Raw genomic sequence first — 24,320 nt, 5'->3', positions numbered from 1 at the left:
AGCAAGAAGAGTTAGATTAAAATATACCTCTTGCCCTGGTCCACCCCCCACCAGCTTCTCAAGTCTCTCAAACTCAGAGAGACCTGTTGGGTGTTGTATACTCACAGCAGAAATAAGGCCCTGGGACCACTGCCCATCGTCCAGTGCATTGGCCGGAATGGCGCCCACCTGTGGAGGAAGACGGAGAGCCTGCTCAGACCTATGCTCTCTTTACTTTGTAGCCTAGCAGGCTACTGATATGGGCATGGACAACAGGGCATGGACAACAAAGCTGCTGCTCTGTCCCCATTCTTTTTTTTTTTTAGAGACAGAATCTCACTTTATCACCGTTGGTAGAGTGCCATGACATCACAGCTCACAGCAACCTCCAACTCCTGGGTTTGGGCGATTCTCTTGCCTCAGCCTCCCCAGTAGATGGGACTACAGGCACCTGCCACAACGCCCAGCTATTTTTTTTTTTGTTGTTGTTGCAGTTTGGCTGGGGCTGGGTTTGAACCCACCACCATTGGTATATGGGGCCGGTGCCCTGTTCACTGAGCCACAGGCGCTGCCCTCTGTCCCCATTCTTTTGGGTACTTAAGTACTTACCTTCCCTTGAGCCACCAGTTCTCTCTGGGCAGCTGATGCAGCCTTTACTAGTGCACTGGTCGCTGCTGCAATGGACTTGGCAGCTTCCAGTATCTGTTCTTCAAAGTTCAAGGACTCATCTGCCTCCTACAATAAAGAAACAAAGATTGCAGAGAAAGAAGCAAAGTCAGCGAGGAGGGCTGCAGGTGTGGACATTCTGCCATTATGACGGTGGGGGAAGGGAGGGAGTGGGTCTGACCTTGGGTTTGGCCCGAGGCTTCAACTGCTCTAGCTTTTTGGCTGCAGCCTCAATGGCAGCTGCAGCTCCCAGGAGCTCATTCTCAGCAATGACTGTGGGATCCTCTGGGTCCACCCATTCTGTTCCTGGTGAGTTGAAGGGGGAAGAAAGAGGCTAAGACAGAGCAGGGAGGTAGTGTCACCGGGCCTTAGCACCTAGGGGGGACTACGAGAAGAGGCTAGCTCAGAGCTGGCCAAGCAGGAAGCAGAGATTGCACCATGACAGGGGTTTTCCTTCCCTTCCTGCCCCTGGTCACCCCTCACCCTTCATGGCCTCAGCAGCCTGGATGAGCTCAGTGACTGAACCAGCCACACGCTTTGAGTGTCCTGTCAATTGCTGCTTCAGTTCTGGGCTTGGCTTCTGCAAGGTCTGGGGAAGAGGTGGAAAAAGAACAAAGAGCATCACACCTCAGTGTCTACCTTGACCTATAATATAAAGCAGGGCAGACCATGGTGCCCCCAGCCCCATCCCTGGAACATTCCACACTACAGCCATCAAACACCAGCTGCCTATGCAGTACACTCCGTGCATCACTCCACACATGATGAAGACATCACTCACCGGCTGAGAAGAAGCAAGGATGATGACAAAATGAGAAGAAAGGAGAGATGATGAAGGTAGAGAAGGGCGTAGCCAGTTGGGAAGAGAAGAGAAAAGAAAAAGATGAAGAAGAAGAGGTGAATAGGAGAACCAAAAACAGGGAGAATGGGCGGGGTGGGGGGGCAGGCAGAGAAAGGGAGACTTAGAAATAAGAACAGATTTGGGAAATAGATGATAGGGAGGAGATTTGAGCAAAAAATAAGAGAGCAGGGTCTGAGACTTGTGGAAAGAGGCCTGTATGTTCAGAAAAGCTGATATGAGGAGCAAGCAACTCCCTTCCTTACCAGTAGCACATGATCCAGGAGTTCCAGGTAGCCATTGGCACATTCCCGGCCATAATGCAGGGCTCGAAGCCGCACATCAGGGGCCACTTCTGGGTGGTAAGCTGCTTCCTGTCCCCCAGAGTAAGATGTCAGCTTTATGTTCCCAAAGAGCTCTAGGGCACCCAAACCCCTACCATTTCTCCCACACCACATTCTTCTCCAAAGCTGCTTCACTACCAGGATTTCTACCTTGCAAGCCCGAAGCATGTCTGCAATAGCACGGCGGCTCAGATTTGCCGTGGCAATGACATCTTCCTGGCGACAGGAATTGCCAGCGGCAACTGCCTTGGCTGTGGCCATAGTGATACCCTTGGTCATTCGAATGAAATCTTCTGGGGTAGAGGTCTTGGCAGGCGGCTCTGGGGAGCAGAAGACCTGTGGGAGTAGGACCAGATGAAAGATCTGACAGGGACTTAGACAGTAAGGCAGGGTATTCCTCTGTACTCATAAGATCTGGTTCATTCATCATGTGCTCATTCAACAAGCATTCATGGAGTACTTATTATAGGTCAGGTCCTTGCAGATGTTTGCACATCACAGGTAGTATAACAGAAAGCAGCTGGTCATCATTTCTAACTAAAGTGACTAGGGAGAGTTTGTTTGAAATTAAAGAAGTTGGCAGCGCCTGTGGCTCAGGGAGTAGGGCGCTGGTTCCATATGCCGGAGGTGGCGGGTTCAAACCCAGCCCCGGCCAAAAAAAAAAAAAAAGAATGAAATTAAAGAAGTAGGGCGGCGCCTGTGGCTCAGTGAGTAGGGCGCCGGCCCCATATGCCGAGGGTGGTGGGTTCAAACCCAGCTCTGGCCAAACTGCAACAAAAAAATAGCTGGGCGTTGTGGCGGGTGCCTGTAGTCCCAGCTGCTCGGGAGGCTAAGGCAAGAGAATCGTTAGAGTTAGAGGTTGCTGTGAGCCTGTGTGATGCCATGGCACTCTACCTGAGGGCGGTACAGTGAGACTCCGTCTCTACAAAAAAAAAAAAAAAAGAAATTAAAGAAGTAGCTTTTGGCTGGATTTTAATTCTTAAAATAGAAGACTTGAAGGTGTGAGTGGCAAAGTTGGGTCTTAAAAGATATAGGTTATAGGAGGGCATTTTAGGTAAATGGTAGGACATGAAAACCAAGATGTCAGTGGGAGAATATCAAGGAATGTTCTAGAATATAAGAATGGTAGAGAATAGGTTGTTGGGGCCTTGATCAGCCTGAGGAACTTGGAATTTTATATAATATATAAAAGTCACAAAAATGGGCGGTGCCTGTAGCTCAGTGGATAGGACCCCATATACCGAGGGTGGCGGGTTTGAGCCTAGCCTTGGCCAAACTGCAACAAAAAAATAGCTGGGCATTGTGGCGGGTGCCTGTGGTCCCAGCTACTCGGGAGGCTGAGGCAAGAGAATCGCCTAGGCCCAGGAGTTGGAGGTTGCTGTGAGCTGTGATGCCACAGCACTCTACCAAGGGCAATAAAAAAAAGTCATAAAAATATTTTAATATATGTGCTCACTCCACGAACAAATGTTCATTAATGATCAGCTAGGTGGTAGATTCTGTGTGAGGTACCAGGGATGTAATGGGGAACAAAGTAGATAAGGTTCTAGCTTTCACAGAGCTTACATTCTAATTTTGGAAACAATAATAAGTAAACAAACAGCAAGACTGACAACTGTGTTTTGGGTTACGAGGGGTCTAAAGAGAGTGCTATGGGCTCGGCGCCTGTAGCTCAGTGGTTATGGCGCTGGCCACATACACCAGGGCTGGTGGGTTCAAACCCAGCCCCGGCCTGCTAAACAACGACAACTACAATAAAAAATAGCCAGGCATTGTGGCAGGTGCCTATAGTCCCAGCTACTTGGGAGGCTGAGGCAAGATAATCATTTAAGCCCAAGAGTTTGAGGTTGCTGTGAGCTGTGACATCACAGCACTCTACAGAGGGCGACATAGTGAGACTCTATCTCAAAAAAAAAAGAATGCTGGGGCGGTGCCTGTGGCTCAGTCGGTAAGGCATCGGCCCCATATACCAAGGGTGGCGGGTTCAAACCCGGCCCCGGCCAAACTGCAACCAAAAAATAGCCGGGCGTTGTGGCGGGCGCCTGTAGTCCCAGCTACTCGGGAGGCTGAGGCAAGAGAATCGCTTAAGCCCAGGAGTTGGAGGTTGCTGTGAGCTGTGTGAGGCCATGGCACTCTACCAAGGGCCATAAAGTGAGACTCTGTCTTTACAAAAAAAAAAAAAAAAAAAAAAGAGTGCTATGATGAGAAATAAAAATGAGTCCCCTTGGGCTGGGTGTGATGCCTGTAATCCCTCTGGGAGGCCCAGGCGGGTGGACTGTCTAAGCTCACAGGTTCTAAACCAGGATGAGCCAGAGGAAACCTAATCTCTAAAAAATAGCCAGGCATTGTGGTAGGCGCCTACAGTCCCACGTGCTTGGGAGGCTGAGGCAAGAGAATCGCTTGAGCCCAAGAGATTGAGGTCAATTGCTGTGAGCTGTGATGCCATAGCACTCTACCAAGGGTGACAAAGTGAAACTCTGTCTCCAAAAAAAAAGTCCCTATTTCAGATAACTGGTCAGACACAGCCTCTTTGAGGTGTCATTTAAACTGAAGCCTGAAGAACTAGAAGGAACCAGATGTTCAGTAAGCTGGAGAAAAGCAAGTAGAAAAGCCTGTGGCAGGCAAGAGCTTGGCATGTTCTCAGCCCTGGCAGAGTCCAGTGGGGTGGGGCACAGGAAGAGAGGGATAAGATGAGACTGAAGAAGTTGCCTAGGGCCATCACTAACAGGCTTTAAGCAGATTATTAGACATAATCTAATTCGTATTTTTTTTTTTAGAGACAGAGTTTCACTTTATTGCCCTTGGTAGAGTGCCGTGGCGTCACATAGCTCACAGCTCCATCCCCTGGGCTTAGGCGATTCCCCTGTCTCAGCGCCCGCCACAACGCCCGGCTATTTTTTTGTTGTAGTTTGGCCGGGGCTGGGTTTGAACCCGCCACCCTCGGCATATGGGGCCGGCACCCTGCTCACTGAGCCACAGGCGCCGCCCTCTAATTCATATTTTTAAAGGATAATTCTGGTATTGTGTAGAAAGGATGGATTAGAGAGGGGCAAGTGTTGAAGCATGGAGACCAATTACAGACTGTCGCATAAATCCACATGAAGACTGAAGATGGTCTGGACAACGTGGTGGTGGTGGGAGATGGGGGAAAAAGAATGAAACCTAGTTGAAGGGAGCACTGCTGAGATTTGCTGATATGGGGAATGAGAGAAAGAGAGCAGTCTAAGACATTAGAGCTGGGGTTCTGACTGTAGGAGCTGAGTGACTGACCTGGGGAAGACCAGGAAGGACAAGGTTTGAGACGCAGAAAGTCAAATTGGAGGGCTTTACTTTGGACATCTCTGAGTAGAGGTGAAAACAGAACATCAAAAAGATGCATTTAGAAATTAGAAAGACAGGTGGTCCCCGCACTAAGGTGCAGCGGAAAACTCGTGGAGGTGGACTCACCGCCTTCCTCAAGAATGCTTGGGCCAACGAGCCAGTGCTGGTCATGTCCTTCACCATTGGGGGCCTCGCTATAATTATGCCGATGCTCAGCCCCTACACCAAGTACTCCAGCATGATCAACAAGGCCACGCCCTCCAACTACCCAGTGCCCATCTGAGATGATGGGAACATGCCTGACGTGCCCAGCCATCCCCAGGACCCCCAGGGCCCAAGCTTGGAGTGGCTGAAGAAACTGTGAGCACCTCCATCCACAGGGAAGAGGCTCCCCCTCACTCATGGCCCCCAATAAAAATGTAAAAACAAACAAACAAAAAAACCCAAAAAACCAAAAAAAAAAAAAAGAAACAAAATTAGGAAGACAAATGGGAGAGAGGAGGGCGATAGAGACTAAAAGCAGTGAGACCAGTCAGAAAACAGGTACAGCAGCCACAGTGTGGGAAAGCTGCTGAAAGTATGTCCTAGAGTGCTGACAGTGGGACTGCAGAGGGAGGGAGGGAAGGAGGGAGAAAAGGAGGAAGGAAGGAAGGGAAGGAGGGAGGGAGGGAAGGAGATGGAGAAGGGGAACTGAAGTGACTTGGCAATGGCCTTGGTGTGGTGAGTAAGACAGTGAAGTCAAAGATGACTAAGTGGACTCTTCATAACTGGTAGGTTGGTACCCTCATTAATAGAAAGTACCATGTCACCTGCATCTAGGTTGTCAAGTAGGCAGTTGAAAAGAACTAAACTCAGAACTGGAAGTCAACTTCTTAGACAATAATAATAAAAGTGGTTAAACTCTCCAAAGAAGAACATAGAAAAAGGTGCCTAATTGTAGAAAAGGCCTCTGCGTTCCCTAGGTCGAAGGTGATTCAATGACTACTGAAGAGATGCTCCAGAAACAAGAGAAAAGCCAGTATCAACGCCAAAGAAATGCAATTTGGCTTCCTGTGGTGAAACAACAACAACAAAGCCAAAGGAAGAAGATTTCAAAGATAGGCTTGCCAGTAGAGTCAAATGCTTTCAAAATTAAAGAGGATGAAGGCCAACAAGAGGCCACTGAATGTGGCGACCAAGAGGTCAATGGTGACTAGAGAGAGCAGGAGGAAGGTGGTGAAAGAAGGGTGTCCAAATCTAAGGAGTAAATAGACTAGGAAGGGAAAGACACACGTGTGAAGCCAGGTGCAGTGGCTCACACTTTGTAATCCCAGAACTCTGGGAGGCCAAGGTAGGTGGATTACCTGAGCTCACGAGTTCAAGAGTACCCTGAATTAGAGTGAGACGTTGTCTCTAAAAATAGCTGGGCATTGTGGCGGGCGCCTGTAGTCCCAGCTATTTGGGAGGCTGAGGCAAGAGGATCACTTGAGCCCAAAGGTTTGAGGTTGCTGTGAGTTAAAGACACCATGGCACTCTACCAAGGGTGACCAAATGAGATTCTGTCTCAAAATAAATAAATAAATAAATAAACAAACAAACAAAATAAATAAAAAGGAAAGACAAGTGTGGCTCACTTAAGAAGCCTTCAATGAGGGAGAAGAGTGTGTGTGACTGTTTATATTTCTGTGACTATATGGGAGGCACAGGTTTGGTTTCAGTCTATCATTATCCCTCTCTCTGACCTTAGTCCCTGGGGCTCCAGTTTTGTGCTCACCGCCAGTTCCTGCCGTATGTGTTCTGTTGTTGCCTCCAGGGCCCGTGTGCCTTTGGTTGCCTCATCTTCCACAGCCTTTACTGTCTTGAGCAATGATGTCACGTTGGTCACCATCACCTGGGGACACAGGGGCGTGGGAAAGGGATCCTTTTAAGGAACAGGAAGACGCATATGAATCTGTCTCCCTCCTCATGGGGTTCTCATTCCCTCCAACCTTGGCAGAGTTCTTGAGCTGCCACACAGCAGGGTCGTCCCCAACTTTGCCAGCTGCAGCCTTTGTGGCACTGATGAGGTCTCCCAGGGCCTTGGCTACATCTTTAACTGCATTGATCAGCACCACCTGTGGGGAAGAGTGGAGGGTCTGGTCTGTGGGAGGAGGAAGGGGAATGGGACATGGTTCTGGCCAGAAGTGGGGATGTTGAATAGATACCTGGGTCTCAGGGTCCTCGGCTCCCAGGCTGGCTGCACCCAGCTTGACCACATCAGCGAGGCGGGTGATGGTGGCCACAGAGGACTGGGCAGCCTGTGCTAACTTCTCCTGGCTCCCAGCTGCATTCTGCACCAGGACCTTGGTGTCCTCCACCAGTACCTTTGCAGTCTTCAGAATGCCTTCCCTGAGGGAGGGCCAGCCTACTTAGCTCTTCTCAGATTTTCCCCCAGTCCCCTCTGATCTGTCTAAGATTCCCAATCCAGGCCTTCCCCAAACCAGCTAATGACAGTCTGCCTCTTCCACCTGTGCATCAACCTGCCTGCTGCCATCAGACCCAGTTCCCACCTTACCGGTGGTCAGCAAACGTTTCAGCACCCTCGCGATTAAGCGTGCCAGCGGTAGCGAACATGATGGTGGTGTCGAGGTCAGCAATGATACCAGACACAGCACTGGCTGCGGTGATGCAGGCCTGGGTGCCACGATTCCCAGCCTGGAGTGCAGCCAGGACATGGGAGACCTGGGGTAGGGAAAGTCACATGGTCCCATGTTAAAGGGACAAAAGGAGAGGGCTGGAGGATGGGAAACCAGTCCCATGGTCTATAGGGATGAGCGTATCACCTTCTCAGAAACTCTCCGGGCACACTCTATGAGCTCCTTCTTGGTGTAGGCATCACTGGGGCTGCACTGTAGGGCGCCTGCCTTGGTGACCAGAGCAGAACAGCCATGGCCCAGCTCCTGTACCCGGTGCTTGATATGGGCACCTATCTGTGAGCAGAGGGAAAGAGAGACAGATTTTAAAAAGGGAACTTGGGGCACCTCCATTGTGCTTGGAGGAGTCATTAGGGACAAAGAAAAATCATGCATAACAGACTAAAGAAGTTGTGAGATAAAGTTCCCAGCCCACAGACTTTTCCAGTTTCATATCCTGTGGGCAGGAGGTTACCTCCTCCTACACATGGAAAATAACAGCATGTAGGTACCTACTGGTGAGGACTGTGTTAAGCATGTGAGGAGGGGAGAGAAGCACTTTATGCTTGGGTATTTGAATCAGAGGACCAAGGGTTCCCTGATGGGCTATATGGGGTTATGGAGAGTTCTGGGTTTGGGCATTAGGTGTGTGCTGCTAAGATCCTATTACCTGCTTTCTTGAAAAGCCAGGAACTTAGGGAAAGAAGACCTTCATATGTTTGCAACAAGAAAGAACTTGGGAATATGGACTTGTGGCATAGCAGGGAAGCACCCAAAGGCTCAGATGAGGGTCAGCAGAGGACACAGAGGCAGAACCAGGAAGTCTTGAAATTCTGAGCTGTCTCCTTTATCTATGACTGAAGGCTTTGATCCTGTGTCCCCACACAGAGCCCTGATTACTCTTTAGTGGATTGGTCTGAGGCTGTGTTCCCTTCCTGTGGGAGACTAGAAGGGGTGAAGGTGGGACAAGGGGATTTCCTGTGAGGGCAGGGGGAGGGTCAGAGCTGCTGTCATGTTTACCTCTTCATTTTCAGCTGCTACAGCTGCAGGCTTGGCCTGTGAGGCCAGACGGCCATAGTCACTGGTCAGCTGGTTAGCGAGAGGCCCCAGCTCCTCAGGGCTGGTGTTTGACTTGGTCACCTGGTGATAATGGAAGAAGAGAAGTTATGCCCCATCTCAGCTTTCTAAGGGCAAGGGCAGGCCTCTGATACTCTCCCAAACTCACCATCTCCTGAACGGTGACTGCAATTGCCTTGGCTGTCCGCACCATAGTTGTTTGGTAATCCACGAAGGAACCTTCTGGTTCACCCATTGGTCCTTCATCTAGCTGAAGGGAATGGGGAAGGAACAAGACTGTTAAGGTCTCTGCCTCTGTGCTTGGGCTCCTGGCCCAGGGCACCCTCTGTGACTGCAGGCACCCAAGACTCTAACCTGGTTGATGGCCTGGGTGATGGAGTCCACCATGCCGCCAACAACCCCAGCAGCGCTGGCTGCTTCATTGAGGGTTGTGGTCAGGTCTTCTACGGCCTCTGTCATCATCTGCACAGCCTCCTCTAGGGCTTCCTGCGTATGAGCTGCTTGCTGTGGGGCGGAGGGAGGGAGTGAGTGGAGGGGAGCCCTGCTTCTCCAACCTCTTACTAATAACAGTCCCTCCCTCCCAAACCTTAATACCTTGGGGTTACCACCAGCCTCCTTAGCGGTGTAGAGCAACTGCAGGGCAGACTCTGCCAATGTTTTAGTCTGATCCAGGAGTGCCATCTGCTGCGGGTGGCTCAGGGTCTTAGAGGCAGCACCCACTGCAGCCAGGGTGAGTGGCTCAAAGTACTGAGCCATTTGGGACACCTGAGGCAAGAAGCTGGAATGGGTGTCAGGTCCCTTCTCTCACCCCTACCCTTTGGACTCCCCACATGTCTCCCTAGGTACCTTGTGTCCCAGCTGGGAGGCTTCAGCCCGGGCAGCACTGGCCAGTGGCTCAATGAGATGGGAAATCTCCTGCACTGCAGTAAGCATCTGAGTGTGTAAGGCCTAGAGAGGAAGTAGATGTTAGCCCTGATTATGACCTGCCATAAGATCCTCTGGTTGCACAGACCCCACTTTTCCTTCTTTTTTTTGACACAGAGTCTTACTATGGCGACCTCGATAGAATGCCCCGGTATCACAGCTCACAGCAACCTCAAACTCTTAGGCTTAAGCGATTCTCTTCCCTCAGCCTCCCAAGTAGCTGGAACTACAGGCACCTCCCACAATGCCCGGTTATTTTTTTGTTGCTGTTGTGATTGTTGTTTAGCAGGCCCAGGCCGGGCTTGAACCTGCCAGCCTGGGTGTATGTGGCTGGCACTGTAACTACTGAGCTGTGGGTGCTAAGCCCCCACTTTTCCTTCTATACCAAACTCCTTAACCGTCCTTGGCACGTCCCAGCCCTCTGATGTTCCTATGAAGCTCAGTCCCTGATCCCCCACCTTCCTTGAGTCTAACACCTCTCTTCCCAGATACAACCTTGAAAGATTTAACCTTCCCTGCCTCACCTCTTTAGAGATTCCTTCACGAGGAGCAAGCTGCTGGCTGACTGCAGCGAGGGAAGCCTGGTCTAGGTCTCGTAGACAGCTGTTCAGAGCTGCAATGGCCGCTTCACACTCCAGCTGCCCTGGAGCCTTGTCCCTGCAGACACATCACAGCCTCTAACACCAGAAACATCCCTTTAAACAAGGCTAGCCTATCTCTCCCATATGTTGTGTACCCCAATACTCTTCCACCTGAATGCACCTAAGTGCCACCCCCTCCATTCTGCTACAATGAGTGGTCTCCATCCCTCAGTACCTCATGCTTGTAATAAGCTTCTTGATGGAGTCTGAGACAGTGCGGGAGTGGCCAGCTAACACTGACCAACGTGGGGGGTCCCGGGGGTTGACTGCTAGGGCCCGGGCTGTCTGGATTAGTCCTCCAGCACTCTCCAACATTGTCTTGGCAGAGATCACAATGGGTTCCATGGCAGCTCGGCCCTGAGGAGAGAGTACGTAGGGAGGTAGATCTCATGAGTTCCCAGAGGATGAGGTGATAAACTGGCCCATCAGTTTTCTCTTCACACTGCCTCACCTCAGGGCTGATCTGAGCAGGAATGCTGGAGAATTCAGGGTTGGATGCAAAGGCACTCAGATTGTCCACTGCTTCCAGCAGAGGCGCTGTTGCAGCTTGGCACTGCGCACGATTCTCCTCTGTGAAGGCCCCATCTAACGCCTGGAAGTGACAGAAGGGCCATCAGGACTCAGACAGCAGGCATCGGAGGCATAGGAAGCGAAGCCCACATCTCTCTCCCAGGACTGTAAAGATGTGGGGAGAGGCTGGTGATGGTCAGTCTTAGAGAGGAAAGGGCTTGGGCTCAGAAGATGGGATTTGGTAGAAGTCCTCAGAGAATAACTGAGGGACTCAGGGAGAGAAGGTTGGACAGGTTAGGGAGATACTGGGAATTCAAATGGTGGGAACCTTGATGGTCTTGACGAGATTGGCCGTGCTGTTGGCCACCTCCTTGGCGGATTGTACAAATTGGCGTTTGGCAGTAGGATTGGCAGTACGGGCAGAAGCCAGGCGGCAGCTGTTACACAGTGCAGAAGTGTGTTTGGCCACAATCGTGGCTGCAGAGAGCACCTGAGGAGACATGTGAAAGAGCCAGGATAAGGCTCCTCCTCCACCCAAGGAGGAGCCATTTTTAGGGTTGAGGGATGAGAATAATCCTGTTGGAAGTATGGAGAAGAAAGATAGAGTCAATTGAAAAGTCAAGATTTAGGACATGGAGGGCAGTGCCTGTGGCTCAGTGGGTAGGGCACCGGCCCCATATATGGAGGGTGGCAGGTTTGAACCTGGCCCTGGCTAGCTAAAACAGCAGTGGCAACTACAACAACAAAATAGCTGGGTGCTGTGGTGGGTGCCTGTAGTCCTAGCTACTTGGGAGGCTGAGGCAAGAGAATCGCTTAAGCCCAAGAGTTGGAGGTTGCTGTGAGCTATGACGCCCCACACTCTACAGAGGGCAACAGAGTTAGACTCTGTTTCAAAAAAAAAAAAAAAAAAAAAATTTTAGGACCTGAGAGCCTCAAAGACAAACTGTGGGGGAGAGGGAGATGAAAACAGATACTAATAAAGAAATTATAAGAGGGCCAGTGGGAGAATAACCTCAGACATCCATATAGAGGTCGTGACTGCAATAACTGAAAGGATGAGGAGACACATGGTAGAAGTTACCCAAAGAGAAACTGCGTCTGGAAGGATACAAAAGGGTCTCTGCCCTCTTCTCACGTGTCTTGTCTCCCTCGGCCCTCCCTTCCCTACTTTTGCTTGTGGTTCCTGTTCCCTTGAGTTACCTGGGCCTGGGTACAGCCAGGCTCCCCCAAACTCTGACAGGCCATCTGAATCGCCTGGTTTGCACGGGCAAACTGCGTGGGCTCCACCAGCCCCTGCTGTCCAGCTTGGCTATTAGGGTCAGAGACACCAACCAGATATGCAGCCTGGGAAGAGAGAAGACAGGGTGAGGAATAAAGATTAAAGATTACAGGTGAAAAATACTGAGAGTAGGGACAAAAGGGAGCAGGGTGAGTTGAGAGAACAAGACTTATTTTCCAGAGTTCTATGTTAGTGGAAACTATAGTTACACTAAATATGAAATAAAAAATAAAACCCCCCACCTCTCTTGCTTTGTTAAATATGTTCAAGGATTCAGAAGATTAAAAAAATAAAAACAAAGGAAAATCAAACAGCAAGGGTTTTACTGAACTTCCATTTGGATGTGTGGGTGTATATGCTGGGTCTCGGTAAAAAAATGACTTACTGTGAGTTTGAAAGCCATATATAAATACATACATGGACATATAGGTAAAGACTATTTCAAAGACATAGTTTCAACACTACGAAGTTTGTCTGGCTTCAAGTGTCGGAGATTTAGAAAGGATGGGTATAGGAGTTGCTAAAACACCATTTGTATGACTGAAAGACCATTATAATATTTTATTCATACTTCAGTGAAGACAAGATAGCTTTGCTTTTTCCTCTTCATGCTTTTCCAGAAATAAGTGAAAAATAAGCAAATGAAGAAGAAAGCTGTTTTAAAAAGTCAGGCCATATAGACAAGGGTGTAATGTGTAATAACAGGGAAGGAGGAGGCAGTGGAGACTGAGAGAGCCCGATGGTGGGCTTTCAGGGAGAAACCATCTGACATAACCTTTCAAGCTGGTTTAAGGATTCATACACCAAAGCAAAATACTCTCAGTGGGCCGGGCGCCCAAGATTTTGAGGTTGCTATGAGCTATGATGCCATGGTTTATAGTCAGGGTGACAAAGTGAGACTCCATCCCAAAAAAACCCCCAAAAACAAAATACTCTCAGAAATCATAGGAAGTTTTATACTTCACAATGTAGAAAAGGGCAAAGATAAGTGATAACTCCAGTAAGTGGAAATTCTGTCACTGGTACTATTTTAAAAAAGTAATAATGATGTAGAAAAAATTATTTGTATATGCTGATTAGTGGAATCAGGGGTGGAAAAGGCTCCATGGTTAGATAGTGTAATCACAACCAAACCCCTGGGGTTCAGGGATTACAGCAATCAGAATTGTTGGTGTACAATAACTGCTATCAAATAGGCCGAGCGTGGTGGCTCATTCCTGTAATCCCAGCACTCTGAGAGGTCCATGCAGGTGGATTGCCTGACCTCAGGAGTTCGAGACCAGCCTGAGCAGCAGCAAGACGCCATCTCTAATAATTTGCCAGGCTTTGTGGTAGGTACCTATAGTCTCAGCTACTTGGGAGGCCGAAGCAAGAGAATTGCTTGAGCCTGAGAGTTGGCGGTTACTGTCAGCTATGATGCCATGGCACTCTACCGAGGGCAACAGAGTAAGACTTTGTCTCAAAAAAAAAAAAAAAAAAATTGCTGATAAATATCTCCACTTCAGAAGGGGGGAAATATCCAGCTTCCCTAGTGTTGGCTTTGCAAACATAAACTTCTTGACTTATCTACAGGATTAATCTATATGCTGAGAGGAAACGGGGTAGGGAAAGCAGGGTTATTCCAGGAACCAATCTCAGGAAAATAACCTGTGCAGCCGCCTCAGTGAAGCCACAGAGTGCCTTTGAGGCTGTGGCAATGGCCTCCCCAAACTCTGGTAGGTTTCCATTCTTGGCATTCTGGGAGATGCCCGTCATGGCCTCCCCCAGCACCTAAGGAACAGAGGATATCAGGAAAGTCAGAGCATGTCCTCAGAGCAGTAGAGCAACGTCTAGTTAGTTTCATCTTCCTGCCCTCTTCCCTCCTGAGTTCCTGGCTACACTTGCCTTAGAGTTCTCCATCACACTGTCTAGGCAGCCAAAGTAGGACATGTCATTGATGGGCTGGACTGGGTTCTCCAGGAGTTCTCGGACTGTCTGTGTTGGGGGAGGGTGAAGTGAGAGCCAAGACATCCCCTTCAGTCCATCCCAGAACCCTTTCCTCAACCTCTATCCCACTACCCCACCAAGTGCCTACCTCTAATTCCCGCAGGGCATTGTCACACTCTTTCTGGCCAGGTGCCTGCTGGGTACACATGGTGATGAGCTGATTGATGCTGTCAGTCACTGCCCTGGGAGGGACAGAAAATTGAGTGAATAGGTCACCATTCTTGAGTCCTTTGCATATGAGAAGACTCCAGCTATTTATCTTTTGCCTATAACTGCTCCTAGCTGGGACCTCTCATGAAATGCCTCCTCCCTAGTTATTTTTCACACATTCTAGGGCTGGGCTTCCCAGTTCCTACTAACCTGGCAGCTGCAGCCAGTTGACTCTTGAGGTTGGGGGAAGCAGGGTCCGTGGACAGGGCTTTGGCAGCCAAAAGAAGTTTGCTTGAAGACATGGAGATACCCTTCAAGTTGGACACAACCTGGGCTCGGTCCTCCTGGCTCTGTTGAAGATGAGAAGGTCAACACATTGTCTTGTCCTTTTTTATCTGTTTCTACTTGTATTTTATTTTATGTTTTTGAGACAGAGTCTCAATGTGTCACCCTCGGTAGAGTGCTGTGGCGTCATAGCTCACAGCAACCTCCAGCTCTTGGGCTTAAGCGATTCTCTTGCCTCAGCCTCCCAAGTAGCTCAGACTACAGGTGCTTGCCACAAAGCCGGCTACTTTTTGGTTGTAGTTGTCATTGTTTTGTGGCAGGCCCAGGCTGGATTCAAACCCACCAGCTCCGGTGTATGTGGCTGGTGCCCAACTGCTGAGCTTGAAGCCTTTTATCTGTTTCTAAAAGAGATCTTCTTTCCCAATCAAGTATTGCTAGAGATTGGGCAGGGAGCCAGGAGCAGGTTAAGACTCTGTGGTCACCTAAGTACCTATCTGACCCTCAATGAGGACCATGCAACCAGACTCTCTGCCTCTTCGTACCGGAGCCTGTCCTGCCATCTCCACGCCAGCTTCCAGGAAGGTGTTGAAGTCCTGTCCAAATCGACCTGAGGCTCGAGCCAGGTCCTGCGGGGTTCCCCGAGAGGCCTGCACCAGTTCTGTGGCTGCCTGATTCAGCCCAGCAGCAGCTTCATTCAAGTGGCTCTGAGCTTCTTGAAATGTCCCGGTGCTAGGAGGAAGCTGCAGGGTCAGAGAGGAGGTCAGATGGAAGAATGGGGAATGAAGCAAGAAGAGTTTGCTAAAATAGGGCTGGGAGGGTGGGCACACAGCCTGGGAATAATGAAAGGAGGCAAATCTGGGAAGAGAGGGTCAGAGGAACAATCTAGAGGTAGGAAGGACAGGCTTTGAGTTCTTTTACTTCTACGTCCCTCCCAGCCCCCAGGTCCTCCTACCGAGTCACTCAAGAGTCGCTTGCTGGCATCTCCAACTGCTCTCAGGGCATTATCCACATCTCGCTGGCCAGGGAGGCAACTGACACAGCGGTTCAGTGCCTGGGTCACTGCTTTCGCTACCTGAGGTGGGGATGGAGATAGAGTTGCCAAAGTGAAAACAATTTAGAAGATCCCCTCCACACATGGGATGTGGAAGGTAACTAGCTGTACTGCCTCTCACAGTGAAAGAGAAAAGGGAGTATTGTTGGTGTATCAAGTGACAGTGATTAAACTTCCCCAAGCTTATTGTTCAGCTAGACCCATGCTTGAATCCAGCTGAGAGGTTCTACTAAGACTGAGAAGCAAGGATAGAATCCATAGAGCAGCACCCCAGAGAAGATATGAGAAGACCTCTCTGTGGATGAGGCTCTGGGCTTTATGAAGGGACCTCAGGGAGAGGATGGGGGTGGCCCCTTCCTAATACCTGACCTGGGCAAGCCGCTGTTGGCTCTCGGGGTCCCCTGGATGGCCAGCAGCCTTTTTCGCCTCCTCAATAAGGCTGCTGGCCTTGTCTAGAACATCACTGGCAGTGTCAAGCACAATGGCCCGCATCGCAGGATCTGATGTCAGCGCAGCTACGCCCCTAGCGGCCTGAGCCAGTGACCGCAGCCCACCTGCCACATCCCGAGCTGCAATACCTGGGGAGACAAGGAGAGGAGGGAAGGGCAAAGGTACCTTCATTACTAGGCTGATCCCAGTGGTTTCCTGTCAGCTGCATTTCCCCTGCTGGATACCCCTCATCCAGATCCATCTCCCCATCTTCCTTGCCACATGCTCCATTCTTGGCCCTCTGCTCACATACCCGCATAGTTCTCATTGCCCTGGGCAACCTCTCCCAGCAGCTGGGCGATGGCGGAGCTCACTGCTTTGGTGCTGTTGCCCAGGTCCTGGGTGCACTTCTCCATCTATGGATGAAGGGGGAAGACTTGGGCTCAGGGGAAAGAGGAGGTAACAAAGGGGAAGTTGAGCAGGTACTTGGGGATAGCTGGTAGTTTAAAGGAAGGTTTTAAATAGCTCTAGGGCAGAATTGGGAAGACTTCAGAATTTAAGTAAGAATGAGAAGATAAGAATACTTACCGTCTCCCCAGGTAAGGGTTTAAGCTTGCCATCCCGAGCTGCTGCCTTCACTTCCTGCAGGTCTTTCTCTAGATTCTGTACCACACTTAGTGCAGAATCCATCTCCAAAGGCCCACACGCTTCCTGAGCCTACAATAAGGGAGTTTGGGCGTAGAATGTCCTGCTGTGTCTTACCAATGTCTCCAGTTACACAATGACCCCTGATTTAGGTAGTTCTGCACAGATCCCCCACCATACTGGGACTCCACCCTCATCCTCCAAAGTCAGAGCTAGCTCCAGTACCTTCTGGGCGGCAGTACGGAGTTCAGCCAGCGCAGTGCCCAGGTTCTTGGCACACTGACTCAGCTGCATGGCTGAAGCCTGGTCCTGAATTGTTGGAACTGAGGCCTTTGCAGCCGCTACCATCTTCCCACCTGGCTGTTGGGGAACAGGCAGGCAGATGAAGTGTGCCACCCGCCCTCTGTGCTCAGGTACAGGGATGGAAAATGGTCAGGATGTGGTGGGCACTGGGGCTCAGCACTGGGAAAGAATTTATGGGCAGAGATTCAAATTGGGGAGACGGAGGGGCCTTAGAAAGGGGAAGGATCTGCTCTGAGAGGTGGGGAGAAGGTGCCTTGCCTGCAAGAAGCTCTGGCTAGCAGCAATGAGGGCCAGCTGAGCGCTGGGGCTGTCAGGCTGGGCTTGGCTCCCTCGGACACCCTGCACCAGCAGTGGAATCTGCTCTGCCACGGCCTGTAGGTGAAAATGTCATGAAAGCCACCTCTCCAGACTGGGGAGAAGGCTCCCCCTTCCTGCCTCCACATGCTTCCTGGAGTCTCACCTTGCAGCTCTGCACCAGTAGGGGCTGGGGGCCGGCAGAGGCTTTGGGGGTGGAGGCTGCATGTTGGGCTGCAGCAATGGTCTGTGTGGCTGAGGCTGCAGCCTGCCTGGCTGCGTGCTGTGAGGACACAGTAGTCAGGACAAGCCCCAGGCATTTTCATGCCCAGGCCCTGCTTACCTTGCCCTTGCCATCCCCCAAGGAAATATTAACTGACTCTCCTGCTGAGTTTATCACTCCACAGCCCGCACGTTCCTGCTTGCTCCTGGTTAAATTCCCAGCCTCACCTCCAGGCGTTGCACCAGCTTCTTCTTGATGGCATTCTGAGCAGCTGCGTTGGTGGCCATGCGCAGCCCCTCAGCCGCCTCCCGCAGCCGCTGCTGCTGCTCTTCACTGTCAGGGTGGGCAGCCGCTCCCTGAGAGGTAGGTGGAAAGGCAGTCATCACCCAGCATCCCTGTACATCCTAAAGAAGCTCTTCTCTGACACTCCTAGATTCAGCTTACAATTCACATGTTTTCCTGAAATCATTTCTTTCTTTTTTTTTTTTTTTTGTAGAGACAGAGTCTTATTGTACTGCCCTCGGTGGAGTGCCGTGGCATCACACGGCTCACAGCAACCTCTAACTCTTGGGCTTACGCGATTCTCTTGCCTCAGCCTCCCAAGCAGCTGGGACTACAGGCACCCGCCACAACACCTGGCTATGTTTTTGTGGCAGTTTGGCCGGGGCTGGGTTTGAACCCGCCACCCTCGGCATATGGGGCCGGCGCTCTACTCACTGAGCCACAGGCACCGCCCCTGAAATCATTTCTAAGCAGCCCCACTGAAAGGTAATCACCACTGAGAGGAACTGCCTTAGGAGGGCCCAGGGGGAAGTCTCTGGGATGCCTATCACTCTCTTTGGGATGCTGAAGTCCCTCCTTGTTTCTTCCCCCACTTCCTACAGGATACCACAGATGAGTGGGGGTGAGACAGGCTCTCAGGAAAAGGAGGACTCAGTTTGGAGCAGGCATGTCAGGAACCCCAAAGCAGGAAACCTGCTTATTCCTGCCAGTTGACATGCCCCAGAACCCAGGGGCCAAGGAATCACTTGGGCTTCTTTCTGGTGATCCTGTGCACTGTTGTATCTCAGTGTTCTACTGACTGGTTCTCTGTCAGCAAAGACCCTGGAGACCGAATGCCTATATAGAGACCAGGAACAAAGGGATCTCAAGCAGGTGATAGCAGCAAACCAGGCACAAATAAGAACAGTGGACCTTGGACTTAAAGGAAGAAAAACGACACAGTTGCCTGCCATAGTCGAAGAGTACCCTGGGAGTCACACCGGCTAGAAGCCTGGGCCACCACCCACTTGCAGCCTTGGACCTCATTTACTTCCTGAGTGCTCCTATATTCATTCCTTTATAGTTTCTGCTTTTCCTGGGTCTCTCCTATGAGATGAGGGTGACCATCTGGACCTCTTTACTTCCCTACTAAGCTGAGTCTTGGGACATGCACAGTGGCTTTGTACCTTGGCAGCCTCCACCATCTTGGCTGTGGCATCAGCCAGGATCTTGGCAGCACTTAAGAGCTTCCGTGAGTTCTCCAGATCACTCTCCCCCTCAGCATCAGCCTTAATGGCATTGACAAGGTCAGAGGTGGCTTGGGCCAGGATGCGGGCCTGTCGCACCATCTCCCCTGAGAACACAGGGCACATTCAGGTGAGGAAGCCAGAGACACTGAGAGGGCACCAGATTAGAGACAAGAGTGGGGAAAGCAGTGTCCATGAGGTAGATGGGGGCTTTCAGGGCAATAAAGAGACTGGCAAAAGCTCTCAAGGGATTTCTTTGGGGCTGTTTTCTCTGGGTTTGGGATCTTGGAGAACAGATTCTCCCATGGGTTCTTATGGGAGGAGGAATAATCTCCAATCTCTATATTCAGTGAATAGTCTTGAGAAGATGAGACACTCTTTGTGAAGGCTTAGGGAATGAGGGGGTGGAGTGAGGAAGGCTATCTCTCTCTCTCTCTCTCTTTTTAAGTTTTTGGCCAGGGCTGGGTTTGAACCCATCACCTCCGGCATATGGGGCCGGCACCCTACTCCTTTGAGCCACAGGCGCCACCCAGGAAGGCTATCTCTCTCTTTTTTTTTTTTGTAGAGACAGAGTCTCACTTTATTGCCCTCAGTAGAGTGCCATGGCGTCACACAGCTCACACCAACCTCCAACTCCTGGGCTTCAGCAATTCTCTTGCCTCAGCCTCCCAAGTAGCTGGGAATACAGGCGCCCGCCACAACGCCCAGCTATTTTTTGGTTGCAGTTCAGCCGGGGCCGGGTTTGAACCCGCCACCCTTGGTATATGGGGCCGGCGTCTTACTGAGTGAGCCATAGGCGCCGCCCGGAAGGCTATCTCTTAATCACACTACTCTCCATACATTTTTGTGTATAAACATTCCAAGGAAAGCAGAGCAGGGCTTAAATTCCTGATTTGCAGATGGGGAAGCAGAGGTTTCAAACATTAAACAAGGAGTCTTTGGCTGTGTGGCTGCTAAGGCCACAATATGCAGAGTCCTTAGGGGTGAGGTCACTGGGTCTGCCAGGCAATGTCCAATGGGCTTGGGGAACCTTCTCTGTCTTCCTGGGGGTGGGTGTCCTTACCGGCATCACCCATGGAGCTGAAGATGTTCTCAGTGACGGTAAGGATAGTGTCAGTGGCCTGGTCATAACGGCCAGCAGGGCCAGCCCCAGTGGCGTGGGCCTTCACGTGTTGCAGCAGCTCATTCAGGGCCTGAGTGACAGCTGTGGCCGCTGCTCCTACCCCTCGCAACAGCTGCGCATCCTCTGTAGCTGCCTGGGAGGCGGACACGCAGCCCTCCACTGCTTTGGCCACCAGTCGTCCGGCCTCTACCAGCTGCTCTTGGCAGACAGGTGAGCTGATTGTAGGTGCCACCACCTGTGAGCACACTGAATGTCAGAGATGTGGGCAAGGGAAAGGAGTCATGAGATGGAATGTTTGTGGTGCCCACAACGGCCATCAGGATGGGTAATGATGCCTCTGAAGACAAAGAATAAAAAGAGAAGTGCACATGTGTGGCGTTATCACCCCCTGGCACAGGCTAGAGCAACCTCTGAGGCTCACCTTGGTACAGGCCACCAGTTGGGAAGTAGACAGGGCACACTGTGTTGCTGCAGCAATAACTTGGGTCTGAAGCCCTGCATCCTCTGTACGCTGGGCCACACTCTTGGCCTTGAGGACCAGGGCAGCTGCAGCACTTGCCACTGCTTTGGCCAGTTGCATTAGCATGTCCTATAAGAAAAAGGCAGTTAGTGTGACCTGAGATCAGGCTTGGGATTCGCAGACACTTCTCTGAGGCATAAGCTGCTTCATTATTCCCATTGACTCCAATCAGAGAACAGTATATGCAAAAGCAACCAGAACCAACCCAAGCCCCCACCTTGAGAGCCCAGCAGGATAGAATCCCCACCAAGAAATAAACCCACACCGAAAGAAATAGAGCCTATATCAAATGGAGAAATGCACGAGGCAGATACACTCGGATGATGATGGGGAGGAAGGGTTAGCACTACGACAAAGGGACGGGGAGAGGAGGTACCTTTTAGGATCCCTCCCACCATTAGCTTCCTCTCTGCGTTTCATCTTAATCTTGGTTTGAAAGTGGTTACCCTGGAGAACAAGTCCCTATACTACCCTACCTGATCCCATTTCCCAGACTTTGCCTTTGCCAGACCTCCCCATCCCATCTCCCATCAAGTTCTGCTCCCCCAGGAGGCTGGGGGAGAGATACAGAAGCGAGTGTATGCAGCTCAGAGAGGACAGCTGGGAAAGCCCAGGCCAGAGGCTATTACCGTAGGGGAATCGGGGGGAGATTGAACCCCAGCCCCTCTGGGTGCACATATCTGCATGGGAAATCCAGGATGAAAAGTCAGCTGAGGTAACCGGCATGGGGTGGGGGGGTGACATAGTATAAAGCACTGGGGTGTCAAAATGTCTTCAAGTTGGGGCAGGGGCTATGCATGGGGAAGACAGGGAAGAGATGACAATGGCCTAAAGAATATTATCAGTGAAGGCCAAGAGTACACTGGTAGGTTAAGTTTGGTTTCAGGGGTTCTGAATTCTCACTCCTAAAAGAGGGATTACAAGTTCTCAGTGTCATTCCTGGAAAAACAGGTTCAGGTTGGTTTTGAGGGGTCAATTCATAGAAGCAGGGACAAGGAGTTGGATTTAGGATCAGAGTTTACTTCTAGAAGCTGGGGTTCTAGGGGTTGGGTAAGTCACCAACCTGGAACTGGGGGTCAGTATCACTTTCCCCAATTTGCTGCAACAGCTCCCCACTGGCCTGGCCCACATTCCCAGCTGCTTGCAGCAGATTCTGACGGGGCTGTGGAGAGTGAACACCAGTCAGAAGCTGCCTAACCGCTATGGGTCCCATACTTCCATCCTGCAGCTTGGACTGTCCCTTCTTGGACTCAAACCCCATCTCCAACCTCACCCCAATCCCATGGTCCCTGACCTCGGCACTGGCTGGCTGGGCACTGCGCAGCAGTTCTGACACTGCCCCCGCAAGGCCCTTTGCTGCCTGCAGCAGGGGCCGGCCACTGCCACCTTCATCCTCCAGCAAAGCAGCTAATAGCTTCACCCCACGGGACATCTCCGTCAGATTGGAGGAGATTGTGGTGACTGCGCAGCCCACTGCAGTATAGTCTGTCTCTGCAGGGTCCCCTGAGGAGAAAAGGAAGAAGAGAAGCATCAGAGACAGAGCAGACTAGACGATGAGCTGAGGAAAGAACACTGTCACACCCATTAGTCACACTCATGCCCTGAGAGAGATGTACACATAACAGTCCTTTCCATAATGAGTCAAGGTACAGTCACGTACAGAGCCCATCACATGCATGTTTGCGCATGCCTGTACTCCCCCTCCGCTTGACACACACATAGGATGGCATCCAGCCTACCTGCTGTCAGATTCACCACGGAAGCAGTACCAGCTGTAATGGCATCTACTTGGGAGTGGATCTCGTGCTTTGATTCATCCATCTTGTTCTTACGCCAGGCCTTCGAGGCCTGAGAGAAAAGGGGAAAAAGCCTCAGGATCTGTTCTGGTTTGGTTAACTCCCTCCCTATACCTGCAGTCCCAGCTTCAGTCCACTGGTGTCTTTTCCATCCCAGACTCACAGCATCCTGGCCAAGAGGGGGCAGAGTGTCAAAGTCATCCAGGGTAGCTTGGGCAGCCTGCACAGCCTGCATGCTAGAGTTAATGGTTCCAGTGAGGGCCTGCTGGGCGGAAGTCTAAAAGACAAGGAAGGAAAAATGTTTAGAGAAAAGAGAAGATAAAATCAGAATCACATTCCTAGGGGCAGGAATACAAACAGGAACATGGCAGAAGACTGCCTAACTCCAGGCTAGACCCTGCTGAGGGTGGGCGGAGGGCCCAGGCACTGTGCTAAGTGGGGGCATTCTTACCAAAGGAGGCATGTGTCCTCGGTGCATCTGGCCACTGGTGATCTGCTGCTGGGCAGGGGGCATGCTGCCCACCTGGAAATTCTCAGGACCAGAGGCTCCTGAGCGCATGATGGCAGGCAGGGCCACAGAGCCATGCTCCACTTTCCCTACCCGGTTATACTGCTGCTGAAGGACTGTTGACCTAGAGTGGGGGCAGATGGTGGAGCATTAAGAGGACTCTTCATCTCTACCCCTCCCACCCAGTCACACTACCTTTATAGTGTGTGAGGTCTCATTATAGCCTACAATGAGTTCAAGAACCATCCTGAGGATTCTCCACCCTCTAGCAGTCCTTGGAGTCCAGCCTTGCCTTCCCTTCCCTCAAGGTATGAGGCCAACCCAACTCCCTTCATACTTTTTAGGGGACACTGAGTCCTCCAACATAGTAGATTCCTCGTCTCCCTCCAGCCCAAAATGATCCTTGCTTTTTTTCTGCAGGAAGGAAAAAAGAATGAGAGTTGGGGCAGTTAAAGAAGAGGCAGGTAAGGAAAAGATGCCCTTTTCTTTCTACCACCAGCTATTTTCCAGAACCTGAGTGCCCATTTCTAAAGGCCTGCCTTGGGGAAAGGGTAAGGGAAGATAAGGAGAAAGCTCACCTTCTTTAGGATGATATCAATGTAGCCAGCAATGAGCTGTGCAATCTGTTCCCCTTCAGTTGTCTGTACTGAATAGTAGCCATCTTGGTAATCCCCGAAATCCTAGGGTGACAGGTGGGGGCTCAGCAGGAAAGCCTGAGTCTCCTCAGAATGGAAATGGATAAGATAGAGGCCCAAGGTCAAGCTGATGAGAGTGCCTTCCTATGCCAACAGCCCTTAGGAAGATACCCATTTTTCTTCAACTGCCTACTTCTTTATTTTCTTCCTCATAGGGAAGTATTTTATTTCTGAGGAATAGCCTTTATGCTACAGTTTCAAATACATGTCATTTGGGAAATTACTTTTACTTTCACCATGGTGATAAAATTGGAGGACATAATGTTTAAATAATCACACTTGAAGGTTGGCACCAATATACAAAATAAAAAAATACCATTTACTCCAATTTCTATTTCTGTCATTGGGGAATTTTATCAAGTTGATATCAACTTTCAATTCATAATCCCAAAATATGTATATAAAGTCAGAGGGAAAAAACTATTGTTTATGGTTATAAACAATAGTGGTTATAATATGTTATGTTATACAAGAAGGAGATGTATTTTCTATCATCTTCTTCTTTTTTCTCCCCAAGAAATCCCATGAAATGGAAAAATTAGCTGGGTGTGGTAGTGTACACCTATAGTCCCAG

The 24,320-nt window shown here is 50.5% G+C and overlaps 1 protein-coding gene and 1 pseudogene across 3 annotated transcripts in view; one reads left to right on the top strand and one right to left on the bottom strand.

The window, feature by feature from the left end:
- The window catches only part of TLN1 (talin 1), a 37,197-nt gene that overhangs the window by 1,441 nt on the left and 11,436 nt on the right, over positions 1-24,320 (bottom strand). For 2 of the 3 annotated variants that reach the window (XM_053569024.1, XM_053569014.1), the window contains 45 exons: positions 23,630-23,731; positions 23,389-23,465; positions 22,995-23,175; positions 22,707-22,820; positions 22,487-22,595; positions 22,042-22,250; positions 21,811-21,909; positions 21,377-21,427; positions 20,649-20,816; positions 20,168-20,462; positions 19,045-19,211; positions 17,824-17,952; positions 17,540-17,656; positions 17,338-17,451; positions 17,002-17,136; positions 16,720-16,848; positions 16,445-16,547; positions 16,072-16,280; positions 15,604-15,723; positions 15,194-15,391; positions 14,577-14,716; positions 14,305-14,398; positions 14,115-14,204; positions 13,878-14,000; positions 12,152-12,295; positions 11,280-11,441; positions 10,893-11,033; positions 10,617-10,798; positions 10,325-10,457; positions 9,723-9,824; positions 9,471-9,641; positions 9,231-9,380; positions 9,025-9,126; positions 8,820-8,939; positions 7,950-8,096; positions 7,682-7,848; positions 7,332-7,515; positions 7,116-7,241; positions 6,902-7,018; positions 1,978-2,163; positions 1,750-1,857; positions 1,129-1,234; positions 827-951; positions 589-714; positions 106-168 (listed from right to left, as the gene is read on the bottom strand). In XM_053569024.1, the coding sequence (XP_053424999.1) occupies positions 106-168; positions 589-714; positions 827-951; positions 1,129-1,234; positions 1,750-1,857; positions 1,978-2,163; positions 6,902-7,018; positions 7,116-7,241; positions 7,332-7,515; positions 7,682-7,848; positions 7,950-8,096; positions 8,820-8,939; positions 9,025-9,126; positions 9,231-9,380; positions 9,471-9,641; positions 9,723-9,824; positions 10,325-10,457; positions 10,617-10,798; positions 10,893-11,033; positions 11,280-11,441; positions 12,152-12,295; positions 13,878-14,000; positions 14,115-14,204; positions 14,305-14,398; positions 14,577-14,716; positions 15,194-15,391; positions 15,604-15,723; positions 16,072-16,280; positions 16,445-16,547; positions 16,720-16,848; positions 17,002-17,136; positions 17,338-17,451; positions 17,540-17,656; positions 17,824-17,952; positions 19,045-19,211; positions 20,168-20,462; positions 20,649-20,816; positions 21,377-21,427; positions 21,811-21,909; positions 22,042-22,250; positions 22,487-22,595; positions 22,707-22,820; positions 22,995-23,175; positions 23,389-23,465; positions 23,630-23,731 (6,135 nt within the window). The remainder of the gene's footprint in view (positions 1-105; positions 169-588; positions 715-826; positions 952-1,128; positions 1,235-1,749; positions 1,858-1,977; positions 2,164-6,901; positions 7,019-7,115; positions 7,242-7,331; positions 7,516-7,681; positions 7,849-7,949; positions 8,097-8,819; positions 8,940-9,024; positions 9,127-9,230; positions 9,381-9,470; positions 9,642-9,722; positions 9,825-10,324; positions 10,458-10,616; positions 10,799-10,892; positions 11,034-11,279; positions 11,442-12,151; positions 12,296-13,877; positions 14,001-14,114; positions 14,205-14,304; positions 14,399-14,576; positions 14,717-15,193; positions 15,392-15,603; positions 15,724-16,071; positions 16,281-16,444; positions 16,548-16,719; positions 16,849-17,001; positions 17,137-17,337; positions 17,452-17,539; positions 17,657-17,823; positions 17,953-19,044; positions 19,212-20,167; positions 20,463-20,648; positions 20,817-21,376; positions 21,428-21,810; positions 21,910-22,041; positions 22,251-22,486; positions 22,596-22,706; positions 22,821-22,994; positions 23,176-23,388; positions 23,466-23,629; positions 23,732-24,320) is intronic. The other variant, XM_053569032.1, reaches the window with a different exon arrangement.
- Positions 4,043-5,575, top strand: LOC128570198 (NADH dehydrogenase [ubiquinone] 1 alpha subcomplex subunit 3-like; annotated as a pseudogene).

This window comes from Nycticebus coucang, chromosome 2, assembly GCF_027406575.1.
Source record: "Nycticebus coucang isolate mNycCou1 chromosome 2, mNycCou1.pri, whole genome shotgun sequence".
NCBI classification, from domain to species: domain Eukaryota; kingdom Metazoa; phylum Chordata; class Mammalia; order Primates; family Lorisidae; genus Nycticebus; species Nycticebus coucang.
This window is presented reverse-complemented; position numbering and strand designations above follow the sequence as displayed.